The sequence below is a fragment of the Corythoichthys intestinalis genome, chromosome 2 (genome assembly GCF_030265065.1).
Source record: "Corythoichthys intestinalis isolate RoL2023-P3 chromosome 2, ASM3026506v1, whole genome shotgun sequence".
NCBI classification, from domain to species: Eukaryota; Metazoa; Chordata; class Actinopteri; order Syngnathiformes; family Syngnathidae; genus Corythoichthys; species Corythoichthys intestinalis.
In genome coordinates, this window is record NC_080396.1 from 15590001 (window position 1) to 15605401 (window position 15401).

General features: G+C 38.5%; 1 protein-coding gene across 1 annotated transcript in view; it reads right to left on the bottom strand.

Moving 5' to 3' along the window:
- The window catches only part of nup210 (nucleoporin 210), an 85511-nt gene that overhangs the window by 37046 nt on the left and 33064 nt on the right, over positions 1-15401 (bottom strand). Inside the window, exons 15-24 of the mRNA XM_057860611.1 lie at positions 11653-11871; positions 8134-8307; positions 7833-8025; positions 7458-7564; positions 2966-3070; positions 2496-2597; positions 2242-2370; positions 446-573; positions 236-371; positions 100-162 (exon numbers count right to left, since the gene is read on the bottom strand). Coding sequence (XP_057716594.1) covers positions 100-162; positions 236-371; positions 446-573; positions 2242-2370; positions 2496-2597; positions 2966-3070; positions 7458-7564; positions 7833-8025; positions 8134-8307; positions 11653-11871 — 1356 coding nt within the window. The remainder of the gene's footprint in view (positions 1-99; positions 163-235; positions 372-445; positions 574-2241; positions 2371-2495; positions 2598-2965; positions 3071-7457; positions 7565-7832; positions 8026-8133; positions 8308-11652; positions 11872-15401) is intronic.

The window sequence follows — 15401 nt, forward strand, 5'->3', positions numbered from 1 at the left end:
CAGTGGACGAAATGAACTCTCCTGGCAAGTTGAACTGCCGCTGCCAGCTGTCACCTTAAGCATCAGTAGAGTTTAAAACAAAAAACATCAGTACAGCACCTGCATCATTGCTCCAATCAGCAGAGTCATTTTTCTGGGGATGAGTTTGAAGGGTGGAAAAACCTATGAAGAGGAACTTTATGAATGGTTTGAATGTATCAGAAATGGTGATCATGAATTATAAAACAAAAAATACCTCAATTTGTTGAGGAGCAGAGGAAAATTTTCTCTCATTTTTATCCACTATCACAGCTGACAAAGTCGTCTGGCCAATAGAAACCCCTTTTACAAGGTAAACTGCACTGTCATGTTCTGTGGAATCCGCTAGTGGTCTGAAAAAGGGATAATTAGCCTATGAAGGGTTGCATATTTTCAACGACAACATATCAAGTTTCATATCACTTACATTAAGGAGACGATTGAAGATGCTGCCTTTACTTTCAACTTCATAAATTGGAAATAGCTGACTGGGAATGGCTTCTTGTTATCATCTAACACTCTGACATAACATCTTACGGATTTACCAATTTCTACCTGTTAATGAGACAAATTGAGTCAGTCATTTGGGAAATCACTGATTGAGTTCACAGGAAGGGCGAACCAAAGGATGTTAAGACCAATTCCATGAATACCATAAGTTAAGCACGAAGACAGAACAAACCAAGGGCGTAGTTTTGGTCTCAACATTGGTAGGGACGATATAACAGCATAACCTGCATGTACACTTTTTGCTGGGGACGGGACATTAATAAGACTAAACAGATCAGGTGAATGGGGGTCAAGGCTACATTTCTCACAAATATAAACATAATTAATTGATAGGCTAAATAATTAATGCAAAATACATCAGTATTAACTTATACTAACTTTCATATGTATTGCTTCAGGTGATACACTGTTCCATTCAAACCTTTGTTTTCAAAAACTACAAATGAAACAGTCTGAAAACTTCCAGAGTAAATGTATTTTATTAGCAAATTTTTATAAATATTTGAACATAACTCAAATTATATTAAAATACATAATAAATACAAACTTGTTAATAATCTCTTAACTATCCAGGACTGCAAAAAATAAAAATTTGTCTTAAGACCACTCAACATTGTTGAGAAATTAATAAAACATATATATATACATATATAAAAAACTTCAGCCTACCTTCAGGTAAGACACTACTGCTTTTGTCCACAAGCACTGCCAAACTCAACAAAAAAAATGAAAGCTCCTTTGGGCTGCTTTATTCATTCATTCATTTTCCATGCCGCTTTTTCCTCAAAACCACATAAATAAAATAAAAATGAAAATTGGGGAGAAAGGGATAAACCTCGGATCAATACATTTCTCACAGTTTCACGTTAACAGTAGAAAATACATACAGGAGGACACTTCCTTCTAAGCAGCTTCCTACTCTAGTTTTGCAGGTTAGCAAATTCACAATTTAATGTTATGCTAACGCTGATAGAGGTCGGACTTTCAGTAGCAAAATTAGTGGTGTGTTCCCCACCTCCACAATATTGATGTCTTTTTACATTAAATACAGTGACTGCAGCTGGTCGAGTAAAAAACCTAAAATCCCTGCTCTTCGAAGGGGGTGGAGGAGGCAACATGGGGCTGAGCCTGTGAGTGCGTGTGTGTGTGTTTGTGTGTGTGTAGGGCGTGTGTGTGTGTGTGTGTGTGGGGGGGGGGGGTCCAAGTCATCAGCCAATCAAACGTGAATTTGAGGGGGGGGGAATGGACTGGCACACTCAGCAGTGAAAAGGGGTAAATGTAAGTCTGAACACAATGAAAATAATCAACTTAATAATGGTAGGGTCAATTCTATCCTTACAACATATTGGGAGACAATCTAAATTACCGATATAACTGAACTCATTATATAATGCAAAAAGGTTGCCTTAAAAGTTGGTGGGGGCAATTTGAGAATCCTGAAAAGTTGGTAGTGTTAAGTCCCTACCGTCCCTATGCAAACCTACGCCCTTGGAATAAACATATCGTCGTCAAATAATCGTCTACGTTTCACAAAAATGATGAAAAGTGTTAGTAAGTAGCAAAAGTTCAATAAAAGGTTCAGTTTTTGTGTTTCCTAAAAACTGAAAAAAATTACTTGGGCGACATTGAGTGCCTCAGAGCCACAAATGGAATGCACGTTACTCATACTGTAATCAGGATCATCAAGTAATTATCATCATATTCAAAACTGACCTTGTCAACCACCCTCAAATTCACCTCCAGGATGTCAGAAACATGCACTGTGGCTTTGGCAGTAGACGGTAATGCCAAACAGAGATCATGAACAATCACTTGCACCACACCTGCCTGGATGGGGGCAATCTGGGAAGAGATATTCAAATTGGCAGGGGAATCATTCTTTAATCCCTTGTGCCTTCAAACCACAAAATTCTATTTCCCTTCCATCAGTTACCCAAATAGCATTCCACATGTATGCCCCTACATACCTGAGCTGCTCTTTGTGTGTCCTGCAATACCACATTTGCGATGTCTTTGACACTGGTATTGACAAAAAAGTGGCCTGAACCTTCTCGCAGGGCAAGATTAACCTGCAAGGAAAACCAAAGTAAAGCTTTTTATCAGAAAAAAAAAAAAAAAAAGACATTTTATTGTAAGTCCAAAATTATGGGGGTTAAAACTAATTCATTGAACAATACACTCTCACTTGCATGCTGTGCTAGATACTTCAAAGGGGACCTGACCACAATAGCACATTAAAATCCTTTTATGTAGTTCATTAGCTGGCATATATCCACTACACGTGCTAGAAATGTCTCAGTCATTAGCAAGGATTAGGCAAGCGAGTCCTCATTGAGAAGAACAAGTAGGGTCAAACATGCTTGGATGAAACAATATTTCCTGCAAAAGGTATGGCCTAAACCGCAAACAAGCAGTAAAATGAAAACTAATCTCTTACCCGCACATCGGGATGGTTGTATATGGTCAATGTGTCAGGAAAAACATTAACATCTTCAACTAATATGAGCTCCAATGTCGCTGAAACAGGGGTGAACACTTCCTCCTGGCCAAAAGAACAGTTACAACAGAATAAATATACAGTATACCAAACATTTCCATACATCAAATGAAACAGACAAAACTATAGGCAAGGCAAATTTATAAAAGTGCTTCATATCACATGAAATTCAAAAACATGAATGATACAAAAAAGTCACATTGAAGCAGAAAATAGAAATATAACAATAAAATAAGTAAAAAGCTAAAGGGAAATTTGAACTTAGAAATAAAACCATAAAATACAGTGGGGCAAATAAATATTTAGTCAACCACTAATTGTGCAAGTTCTCCCACTTGAAAATATTAGAGAGGCCTGTAATTGTCAACATGGGTAAACCTCAACCATGAGAGACAGAATGTTGAAAAAAAAAAAACAGAAAATCACATTGTTTGATTTTTAAAGAATTTATTTGCGATTCACGGGGGAAAATAAGTATTTGTTCTATACCAAAAGTTCATCTCAATACTTGGTTATGTACCCTTTGTTGACAATAACGGAGGCCAAATGTTTTCTGTAACTCTTCACAAGCTTTTCACACACTGTTGCTGGTATTTTGGCCCATTCCTCCATGCAGATCTCTTCTAGAGCAGTGATGTTTTGGGGCTGCTGTGTGGTATGAGGTTCTTTTCCTGCAATGCTGTATTGGGTTTTAGCCAAAAATGTCCTCTGTTATGGTGTCCAAATAATTCAATTTTAGATTCATATGTCCAAAGAACATTATTCCAGAGTTCCTGATCTTTGTCGACATTCACTCTGGCAAACTTCAGTCTGGCCTTCATTTTCTTCTTAGAGAGCAAAGGTTTCCTCCTTGCACACCTCCCATAATTGTTAAATTTCTTAAGTCTCTTTCTAATTGTAGAAGCATGCACTTTCACATTAACAGGAGCAAGAGCCTGCTGTAGGTCCCGTGATGACATTTTAGGGTTTTTGGAGACTTCTTTTAGCATCTTGCGGTCTGCTCTCGGGGTGAACGTGCTTGGACGGCCAGACCTGGGCATGTTGGCAGTTGTTTTGAATGTCCTCCACCTGTAGACTATTTTCTGGACAGTGGAAAGGCTGATTTTATATTCTTTTGAGATCTTTTGAAATCCCTTATGTGACTCATAAGAGTCTACAATCTTCTTTCTGAAGGCCTCAGACAGCTCCTTTGATCTCACCATGGTGTTTTCACTCACTTCAACAGTCAGTCACTGTTGAAAGCATTCTGCGTTGAGTTGGGCAAACTTTCTTCAGACCAATGTCAAAGACTGGTAGATGGCGACAACATTTCCCTCAGTTAGAAAACGCTTTTTTTTTTTTTTTTTTGTGATAAATTTGGTTTATTGATAAATTTGGTTTAATGAGTATAACAATGTTAATTTTTGTTGTTTACCTGCTTTCTTTTCCAGAGACAAGGAAAAACAAGATCAGAAATTGATATGTGAACGCTTCTTAATAAAGAACAATATTTAATGGGGTGTCCTAATTTTTTCACATGACTGTATACTCTTTGATCTAATTGGCTGTCTGCTGATTGGGTGTGTCAGGGGGAAGCTTGTGGGCTTTGGCAATGCATGTAATGACTAACACATCGTGGAGAAGTGTACTACAATAGTTCCTCAATGATAATAAGCTTCTTTATTTAACAATTACACAAAAATTACATATTCAATCACTTCACACCGCTTCAACTGGATTGCATCCGCACTTGCACGCAAAGAGGCGTATTTTAGTGAGGAACCAAAATCTCGCTAGGATTTCCTAATTTCAAAATGCTTCTTTAATGTTTCTACTTCAAGAAAACATTCACGCACTTGACGCCAACACACACAGTACGTCAGCTTTAGAGGTTATTGTAGTTTTGTAGACTTCCAGACGTCATGCATAATAGACAACTGAGAAAAAATAAAAAAAGAGGACCAGGCAAGAAAGACTTTTGCTGAGGTGCAAGCCGAAAAAAATTCCTCTCAGCTGGCCAGATGGCAAACAGAGGTGCGAGGTTGAAGGTCACGGGAAAAAATTTGACAGAGACAGGAACGAGTCATGCAACAAAACAATTGTACCAAAGCAAATGCACGTATATATATTTAGATAACGCTATATTCATATACTGTATGCTAAATGGGGCACATTTTAGAACCAAAAATCTTCAGACGGCTTTTCTCAGTGTTCAGCCCTCTTGATATTAGTGGGCGTGGAGGAAGTCAGAACAAAGAGGGCAGTACTTGCATAGTCAGGCACGGTGTAAGACAATTTCAAAATCTATCATTTGCAAAACGATTTAACTTGCAAACCCGATTGCAATCAAATAAAAAACTGATAACACACTTTAAGTGGGGCACACTCCCATTTCAACCAATCTCATGCATGAAACGGTTTAAAATGTTAGAAAATTGCTGTAGTGCCTCTTTAAACGAGTCACTCCACAGAGAGAGAGAGAGAAAGAGAGAGAGACAGACATTTGACATTGTATGTAAAACAGAAATGTAAGGAAAACTGCAGAAAAATGAATTTTGTAGGTACCTTCAATGCAGTTCTTTCCTAAGCCAATCATGGCGTATTTACAACCGAAATAAACATGCACCTTTCATTGTCCTGCTGCAGATTACCTTGTGGTAGAAAGCATTAAATGGGACCTTGATAATAAAAGTCTACTTTAAAAGTGAAAATGCTACACTTGCAGCATTGAGAAATTTAAGTTGTATATATACAGTAATAGATACAGTGGTATGCAAAAGTATCAGGACCTTTTGGAGTTTCTCACATTTCTGCATAAAATCACTATCAAATGTGATCTGATCTTTGTCAAAATCACACAGGTTTTCATATTTTAATGAGGATAGCAAGCAAATAATGACAGAAAGGGAAAAACAAGTACGTAAGTGAACCCTCTGCCTAAGGAGACTTAAAGAGCAATTCAAACCAATTTCTACCAAACAATTTCAGTCAGGTGTGTGCTCAGTTACTGAGGAGTCATTTAAAGCTACCCTGCCCACTATAAAACACACACCTGATAAGAATTGTCTTGATGGTATTGTCTGATGTGCATCATAGCTCAGTCAAAAGAGCTGTCTGAAGGCCTGCGATGAAGGATTGTTGATTTGTATAAAGCTGGGAAAGGATACAAAACCATCTCTAAAAGTCTGGATGTTCATCAGTTGACAGTCAGAGAAGTTGTCCACAAATGTAGAGAGTTTGGCACTGTTGCTTCTCTTCCAAGGAGTGTCCGTCCTCCAAAGATGACGCCAAGAGTTCAGCGCAGAATACTCAGAGGTGTAAAAAAGAACCCTAGGGTGTCTGCTAGAGACAGAAATCACTGGCACAGTCCAATATCCCTGTGCACACATCAAGTATATGTAAAACTATGGCCAATAATAGTGTTCGTGGAAGGACTCCACAGAGGAAGCCACTACTGTCTAAAAAAACATTGTTGCTCGTTTAATGTACGCAAAAAGGCACTTGGACACTCCACAGAAGTTTTGGCAAAAAATATTTTGTGGACTGATGAAACCAAGTTGAATTCTTTGGGTGTAACACACAACGTCATGTGTGGAGGAAAAATGGAACACCTCACCAACATCAACACCTCATCCCCACTATGAGGCATGGTGGAGGGAGCATCATGAATTGGGGCTGTTTTTCTGCCTCAGGGCCTGGACAACTTGCAATCATTAATGGAAGAATGAATTTAAATGTTTATCAGGATGTTTTGCAGGAAAACCTGAGGCTGTCCGTCAGAGAGTTGAAGCTAAAAATTAGATGGATGCTGAAACAAGACGATGATCCAAAACACAGATGTAAATCAACTTCAGAATGGTTTCAGAAGAATAAAGTACACGTTCTGTAGTGGCCAAGTCAAAGTCCAGACTTGAACTTCATTGAGATGCTGTGGCATGACCTAAAGACAGCGATTCAAGCCAGACATCCCAGGAGTCTGATTGAACTACAGCAGTTTTGTAGAGAAGAATGGGCCAAGATTAGTCCTGATCGATGTGCTAGCAGCTAGACGAATCTGCAGCTACAGGAAGCGTCTGGTTGAAGTTTTTGCTGTGAAAGGGGGAGCCACAAAATATTAAATGTGATGGTTCACTTACTTATTTTTCCCCCTTCTGTCATTGCTTGCATGCTATCCTCATCAGAATATGAAAACCTATACACTTTTGGGTGGTTTTAATTAAAGCAGACAGTTTTTTTCATCTGTATGATTTTGACAAAGATCAGATCACATTTGATGGTGATTTTATGCAGAAATTGAGAAATTCCAAAAAGTTCAGATACTTTTTCATACCACTGTTTGCACTGAAGAGTTTTAATATCTTTCACTACCCTACACAGGCCAGTGCGTTACTGTCACAGCAAGGAGTAAAAAAATACCATCAAAATCAGACAAAAAGTCAAATGTGGCACTTACTCGACGAATAATTTTGGCTGCTTTTATATGTGAAAACTGGTAATCCTGCGCTGTCACTGTGATGAGAGCAATCCCCGACTGATGATGAACAACAACAGTCTGCCGTCCTGTCACAGATGACAAAGAAAAGGAATTGCTACACAAACATCAACGTCAAAGTCAAAGAATAAAGAGAATTGAAATTGGGTCATTTGATTTAGATAAACTTGTATCCATAAAACTGGAGAAACCCAGGTTTAGGTCAATTCACTCATTCGTTGCATTTGACTGTGATATATCTCAAAATCCATTAAACTGCGAACTGGCAACCTTCCCATTCACTTGTAATCGCTTATAATATAGCACACATTACAAATGTTAGAACAGTATGTTTACCATGCAATTTCTTCTGTTTGTTTTCATCCTCAAAAAGTTGAAGGGTCATTGGTAGAATAGGCTCGAAACTAGCTAAATCCACTTTGGTTGATTCCCACAATATGCTCAGAGAGCTGAAGTTATCAAACTTCCGCCCTTGTTGATCAAAAGCTGCGAGTTCCAAGACCGAGTTGCGGTGATTTGAAACTGGAACCTTAAAAACAATACATAATAATCATTGAAACATATCGACTTTTTTGCATTATAATATAGTAAGCATACTGAGGTTATTTCAAAATCAGTGAAAAGGAAAAAAACATACCACATTTTTGTTCTGCTGCAGCAAGGGGCACGGTAGATCCAGCTGTGGGATGGCGTACACTGGAACCAGGGTGAGGCGTGACGGAGGAGCACAAACAAACTCTACAGATGCCCGCTCCACAGCGGGATAAGGGTTGGTCACGCTGGCCTTATTGCTCACCATCACCTCAAGCATCTGCAGAACAATGATGGCCCAATATAAAGCACATAAGTCAGGACAATGGTCCAGCATGGATAATACACTTTTTTCTATGGAATCAGCACAGTATTATAAACACAATACTTGTAGTGAATTACTGCATGCTAATGCTGGGTGATATGATGATATACAGTATACAGTGGGGAGAACAAGTATTTGATACACTGCCAATGGGAAATCCCATAGGCAGTGTATCAAATACTTGTTCTCCCCACTGTATATCCAAAATGATAAAAAATAATTTCATCCTATGTTCCATCTGTAGTCAATGATACTGGTATATTATAAAAATACACTTATCAACTCCACAGTCCTATTACAGTAGGGAGAACAAGTATTTGATACATTGCCGATTTTGCTGGTTTTCCCACTTGCAAGTCATGTAGAGGTCTGTAATTTGTATCATAAGTTCTCTTCAACTGTGAGGGACGGAATCTAATACAAAAATCCAGAAAATCACATTGTATAATTTATAAATAATACATTTGTATTTAACTGCATGAAATAAGTATTTCATACATTACCACGCAAGTGGTGTTATATAGCGCTTTTCCACCTTTCAAGGTAAATATTTCGGCTCTTAGTTCTTTTTTAATAACCCCTCCTGTTCTCCACTCGTTACCGGAAGTAACTGCACGTGTTTGAACTTGTTACCTGTATAAAAGACACCTGTTCACATGCTCAAACAAACAAACTCCAACCTCTCCACAATGGCCAAGACCAAAGAGCTGTGTAAGGACATCAGGGATAAAATAATAGACCTGCACAAGGCTGGGATGGGCTACAGTAAAATAAACAAGCAGCTTGGTGAGAAGGTAACAACTGTTGGAGCGATTATTAGAAAATGGAAGAAGTTCAAGTTGACTGTCAATCTGCCTCGTTCTGGGGCTCCATGCAAGATCTCACCTCGTGAGGCATCACTGATCATGAGGAAGGTGAGGGATCAGCCCAGAACTACACGGCAGGACCTGGTCAATGACCTGAAGACAGCTGGAACCACAGTCTCAAAGAAAAGCATCGGAAACACATTATGCCGTCATGGATTAAAATCTTACAGCGCACGCAAGGTCCCGCTGCTGAAGCCAGTGCATGTCTAGACACGTCTGAAGTTTGCCACTGACCATCTGGATGATCCAGAGGAGCAATGGGAGAAGGTCATGTGGTCGGATGACACCAAAATTTAACTTTTTGGTCTAAACTCGGCTCGTCGTGTTTGGAGGAAAAAGAAGGATAACTACAACCCCAAGAACACCATCCCAACCGTGAAACATGGAGGAGGAAACATTTTTTGGGGCTGCTTCTCTGCCAAGGGTACAGGACGACTGCACCATATTGAGGGGAGGATGGATTGGGCTATGTATCGCCAGATCTTGGCTGACAACCACCTTCCTTCAGTGAGAGCCCTGAAGATGGGTCGTGGCTGGGTCTTCCAGCATGACAACGACCCAAAGCACACAGCGAAGGCAACTAAAGAGTGGCTCCATAAGAAGCATCTTAAGGTCCTGGAGTGGCCTAGCCAGTCACCAGATCTGAATCCGATAGAAAATCTGTGAAGGGAGCCGAAAGTCCGTGTTGCCCGGCAGCAGCCCCGAAACCTGAAGGCTCTGGAGAAGATCTGCATGGAGGAGTGGGCCAAAATCCCTGCTGCAGTGTGTGCAAACCTTGTCAAGGACTACAGGAAACGTTTGGTATCTGTAATAGCAAAAAAAGGTTTCTGGTCCAAATATTAAGCTCGATTTTTGTGATGTATCAAATACTTATTTCATGCAATTAAATGCAAATTTATTATTTAAAAATCATACAACGTGATATTCTGGTTTTTTGTATTAGATTCCGTCCCTCACAGTTGAAGAGAACTTATGATACAAATTACAGACCTCCACATGCTTTGCAAGTGGAAAACAGCAAAATCGGCAGTGTATCAAATACTTGTTCTCCCCACTGTATTTCATAAATTGATGATGCAGAATGGCCACTAGATGTGCCTATCCCAGCCACTCGGGGGTATTGCACAAAGGTGGGATTAAGAATTAAAGAATAATCGTGAAGCCGTGGCTTGACTTAGCCTGATCGGCGCTTTCTTGGATGACTTGGTGTAGATGATTAGGATAAACGCACGGGCACAGGATTCTCAACAAGTCCACAATGTCGTTCAAAGAATCACTGCTGGAACAATGGACAACATATGCACGTATTCACTTACTCCTACAGAGCAAGAGCTGCTTCTTCAACACTATTAAGAACTAAAGGCCAGTATATAGCAAAAATAAGTGCTGCTAATAATAATTTTTAAAAAAGGACAAAGATAAATCCTGCCATACAATAGCGGACTGTTTTAATGTGGAAGTAGTCCAAACATGTACGGTAGATTAATAAAATGTATTCTTTAGCAATTGCCACTAAAGTTAAAGGAAGTGAGGCTGCTTGAGCAATATTCATTGTATAGTATTCAACATAACTTCTGAATTGAAAGGTTGACTTGTGAATTGAAAGACTTTTGATGTTAAAAGCAAATGTATAATAATATGACTATATATATTACTGTATATAAAACCCACCATTTCATTATCATGAAGGATTTCTTTTAAACAGCTGTAAAGTATAATACCTATTGAAATAATAAATGTGAAAGAATAACTGCAAATGAAATGACTGTAGTTAAAATACTTGAATGTAGTTAAATGTGTATGGGGAATCTGAATAAAACACAATTTTCTCATTGTACTGACATTGTGTGCTATATTCTGCTGAGAGAGGAATTCTGTTTAAAAGTGCTTTTACATTTATGAATAGCAGAGTTCCAAATAAAGTTACTTTAAATTTATCCCAAAATCACCTTTGGTGGATCTAAAATTGTTTCTTCTTCATCAAACAATACAACAAAATAAGGCAGGGTCGCGCTATTCATGTGTTTAGTCTGTTGCAATTAAGTAGAAGAAGAAAATGGAGGCGAAGAGGACGATGACAGACAGTAGAGCTACCCAATAGGGGCACAGAATTAAATTTATCCGTAGAGGTAAAACTGCTGTAGAGCCGGCTAGCTGCAGGGGCTCAGTCACCACTGACACTTGTCCAGAATGCGTATATGAAAACACGTTGCTTTCGTGCAACCAATTTGAGATTTAGATCATCTGTAATTACCAATATTTATGGACTTAGTCCCCCTGGTTTTGTGCAGTAACCCCCAGGGGTGTACTAAATCTACGCACAACATAAAGTAGTGCATAAAAAAATTAAACAGCTAAGGAAATTGAACAAACAAGTAACAACATAACATTGCATAGTACATACTTATGTAGTGAATACGTATGGAAACATTACCTGCTCTCCCAATGCCCTGCAGGTTGCCCTGACAAAGTGCTGGTCGTAATTATGGGATGATGGGCTGGTCAGAGTAAGGCTCACGCTTTCTTCATTTTCTGCTTTCAAGTCGCAGAAAAATTTAGAGGGCTCCAGAACCCAAGGCCGAGGCCCCCCCTCAAAGAGCATGTCTTTAGAGGAACCCAGGGTCACTACAGCCACAGATACAGGGTCAATTGCCTGCCAAATGACATAATTAAGACAATTATTGTAATTAATTATCGCTCTTTGGTTGTTTTCCTTAACTCATTTCAACCCACCGGCAACAACATTGACCAAAATCCTTTTTTTTTCTCTTTCATTATTTTTATATTTGATTATTTAAAGGGGCTCCTGATGACACCTGGTTTGGATGTTTAATTATCTGGGGATAAACTTGGGATAAAAGGGCTTAAGACAAAGATTGATACAAACAATCTAGCATTAAACAAAACATTCCAAATTAATCAAAACAAATAAAAGCTTGGAGCAAGAAAGCAGGTATTTGAAGAACTAAGCAGAGAAACTAGAAAGTCTGCAATAGGTTCATGAAACAAGAGTCAAATCAAATACAGCGGTACATCTACATACGAAGTTAATTAGTTCCAGGACCTTGTTTGTAAGTCAAAATGGTCGTATGTCGAGCAGGATTTTCCCATAAGAATACATTATAATTCCATTAATTCGTTCCACAGCCTGAAAACCTGCACTAAATCCTTAATAAATGCTGCTGGTACTATTCCAAATACCGTAATTTCCCGAATATAACGCGCACTTTTTTCCCCAAAAATCAACTTGTAAAATCATGGTGCGCATTATAAACGGGTACATGGATGGAGACAGAAATATATATATGTAATTAGGGCTGTCAAACGATTAAAATTTTTAATCGAGTTAATTACAGCTTAAAAATTAATTAATCGCAATTAATCGCAATTCAAACCATCTATAAAATATGCCATATTTTTCTGTAAATTATATATATATTCTGTAAAATAAATTGTTGGAATGGAAAGATAAGACACAAGATGGATATATACATTCAACATACGGTACATAAGGACTGTAGTGGGCATTTCACTCTACTGTCATTTAAATCTGTTTTTGCTGTCCTCACTCCGAAGCGTCTACTTTTTCCAAAGCTAGACAGCTAGTGAACGACGCCTTAATAATCAGACTTCTTCCTTTTTCATCTGATTTATTAATAAAATAGCCTCAAACCATTGTCCTCTTTAGACCGTCGTAAAACTACAAAAAAAAGTATACAAGCATTGCATTAGCAACAACGTTAGCTTAGCACGCTATACAGGTTCACTAAACATAAACAAAAAGCATCTCATACAAAAAATATAACATTTCGCTTACTAACATAATATGTACATTCTTTACAACAACCATACTTACGGACAAATCTTGTCCAAGGATCATATAAGCACAACATTACAACATAGGCGTCAGCCCGAGACGTCGTGCAGCCATATTGAACTGGCAAGAAAACAATAAACCATGTCGCAAAGCGACCACAAGAGTTAGCTGTTAGACAGCACAAAAAGCCTTGCTGTAAAACTTACCAAAAGGCAGAATACTGTCTGAGGGGGACATGTGCGTTAATTGCGTCAAATATTTTAACGTGATTCATTTAAAAAATTAATTACCGCCCGTTAACGCGATAATTTTGACAGCCCTAATATATAGAGCTGGGAATCTCTGGGCACCTAACGATTCGATTACGATTACGATTCAGAGGCTCCGATTCGATTATAAAACGATTATTGATGCACCCCCCTCCTTTTTTTTTCTTTTTCTTTCTTTTTTTTTTTTTAATGTTTTAATGTTACATTAGTTCCAAAATTGTTCAAAAATACTCTCAGGCTAAACCACACTACTATTTCAGTATCAAGTTAACATATAGCAGTAAACAAATATACAAAAATAACGTTAAATAAAAAACTCCAGTCCCCATTCTGTATCAGCAGCTTTAAACTACATTCAATTAATTTAATGTTGTGAATCAACCGTTAAATTTGTTAAAATTGCTCCCGTTATTCCATAATTTCCCTTTTGTCTACTTTCGACATGTGAAAGTTTTAAAACTATTTTAAAGATAGATTCAAGTCAATATTTTACCGATTTAGGAGTATTTTAGATAAAAAGTTAATTAGGTTTGCTTGGAAGGTTCGCTACAACAGCCTTGCAGGGAAGTGTACTGCTTTAAGATGGCGGCCGTTTATAACGCCCGCATCTAGCTTTTTGTAGATGTGCTGCTAACACTACCAAATCTATATTGCATCTAGTCCTATATAAATGATATCCACCGTAACATTATATGGATGTACTTGTAGCAGCTTTTCGGCAGCAGTCAGGTATGTTGTTGTGTTTTTTTATCTTGTTGCATGAGTTGAGCTAGAGCCGTGAGTTGAGCATTGGCATTACCCGAGGGGCCGGGTAATGGGAAGCATGATGTTTAGCTACTCTGGCTCCGTTCCGTCCCGAAGACCGCCCGGCGCGCTGAGTGTTATGTACTTCCGCTTTACTTCGCATATTTCAATAATCGGAATTTGGATGTTTGTGAATCGTTCTCAAATCTTCCACGGCCGAATCGCGAATAATCTTAGAATCGGAAATTTTGCACACCTCTACTAATATATATATATATATACATATATATATATATAAACCGATTTTTTTTTATTATTGACACGGCCACTTTGTGTTGAAGAAACGTATGCGGCGATCCGTTGCCGACCATTACGGTACCTGACGTCACCATTTTGTTTCGGTAATACTTCACTCTGATCGGCCGAATGATTTTGTCTGTGTTAAATTCTGCTTTTTTCACTCTTCATAAAGCACAGAATTTAATTTCTTGAACTCATTTGAGTCAACGTTTATTGCAGCTCCGCAACTCGGACCATAACAAACATAACAACACAGACTTCCTGTGTGTGTCCGTTAACAAACCCAAATAACAATACCGTATTTTTCGGACTATAAGTCGCAGTTTTTTTTCATAGTTTGGCTGGGGGTGCGACTTATACTCAGGAGCGACTTATGTGTGAAATTATTAACACATTATGATATCATTTCACATGTTATTTTAGTGTTTTGGAGTGATACTGATGGTTTGGTAAACTTGTTAGCATGTTCTTTATGCTATAGTTATCCGAATAACTCTTAATAGCTATGGCTGTATTGAAATGCATGCTTTTAGTTTGTGGCACTTTCACACCCAAGTGGGGGCTCACTCGCATTTGTTTACACGAAGAAGAGCGCTCACACGCCAGAAGAAGACGGACAGCTACACAGTGTCTGAGCGTGTGGGCGACAGAGAGAGAGAAAAACACGGCTGCTAACCTAGGTTCATTGTTTATGCTTGTAAAATATCTATACAGAGGCAACGCCTGTGTGTATCATCTTTTCTGTTGTTCTTGTGTGTTTTCCACCCGCGATTGGACACTTAGAGCCAGTTGTGTGGTTGTTTGACCGATGTACTAATGCTAGCGAACGCATGCTAATCGTTTGTGTCATTGCTGTAATAGCAGCTAATTATCATTTATTTACGTTGATGTGAAACTGTTTGGTATCAAGGACGAAATTGATTTGTATTATTTCTATTTTTAGTTTCACTCTTCAAATCATGGTGTCATAACGACGGCCAAAATAAAGTCAGCAAATTATACGGATGTCCAGCATCATCATTTGGGAGTTTAACTCGATGTATAGCCAGGACC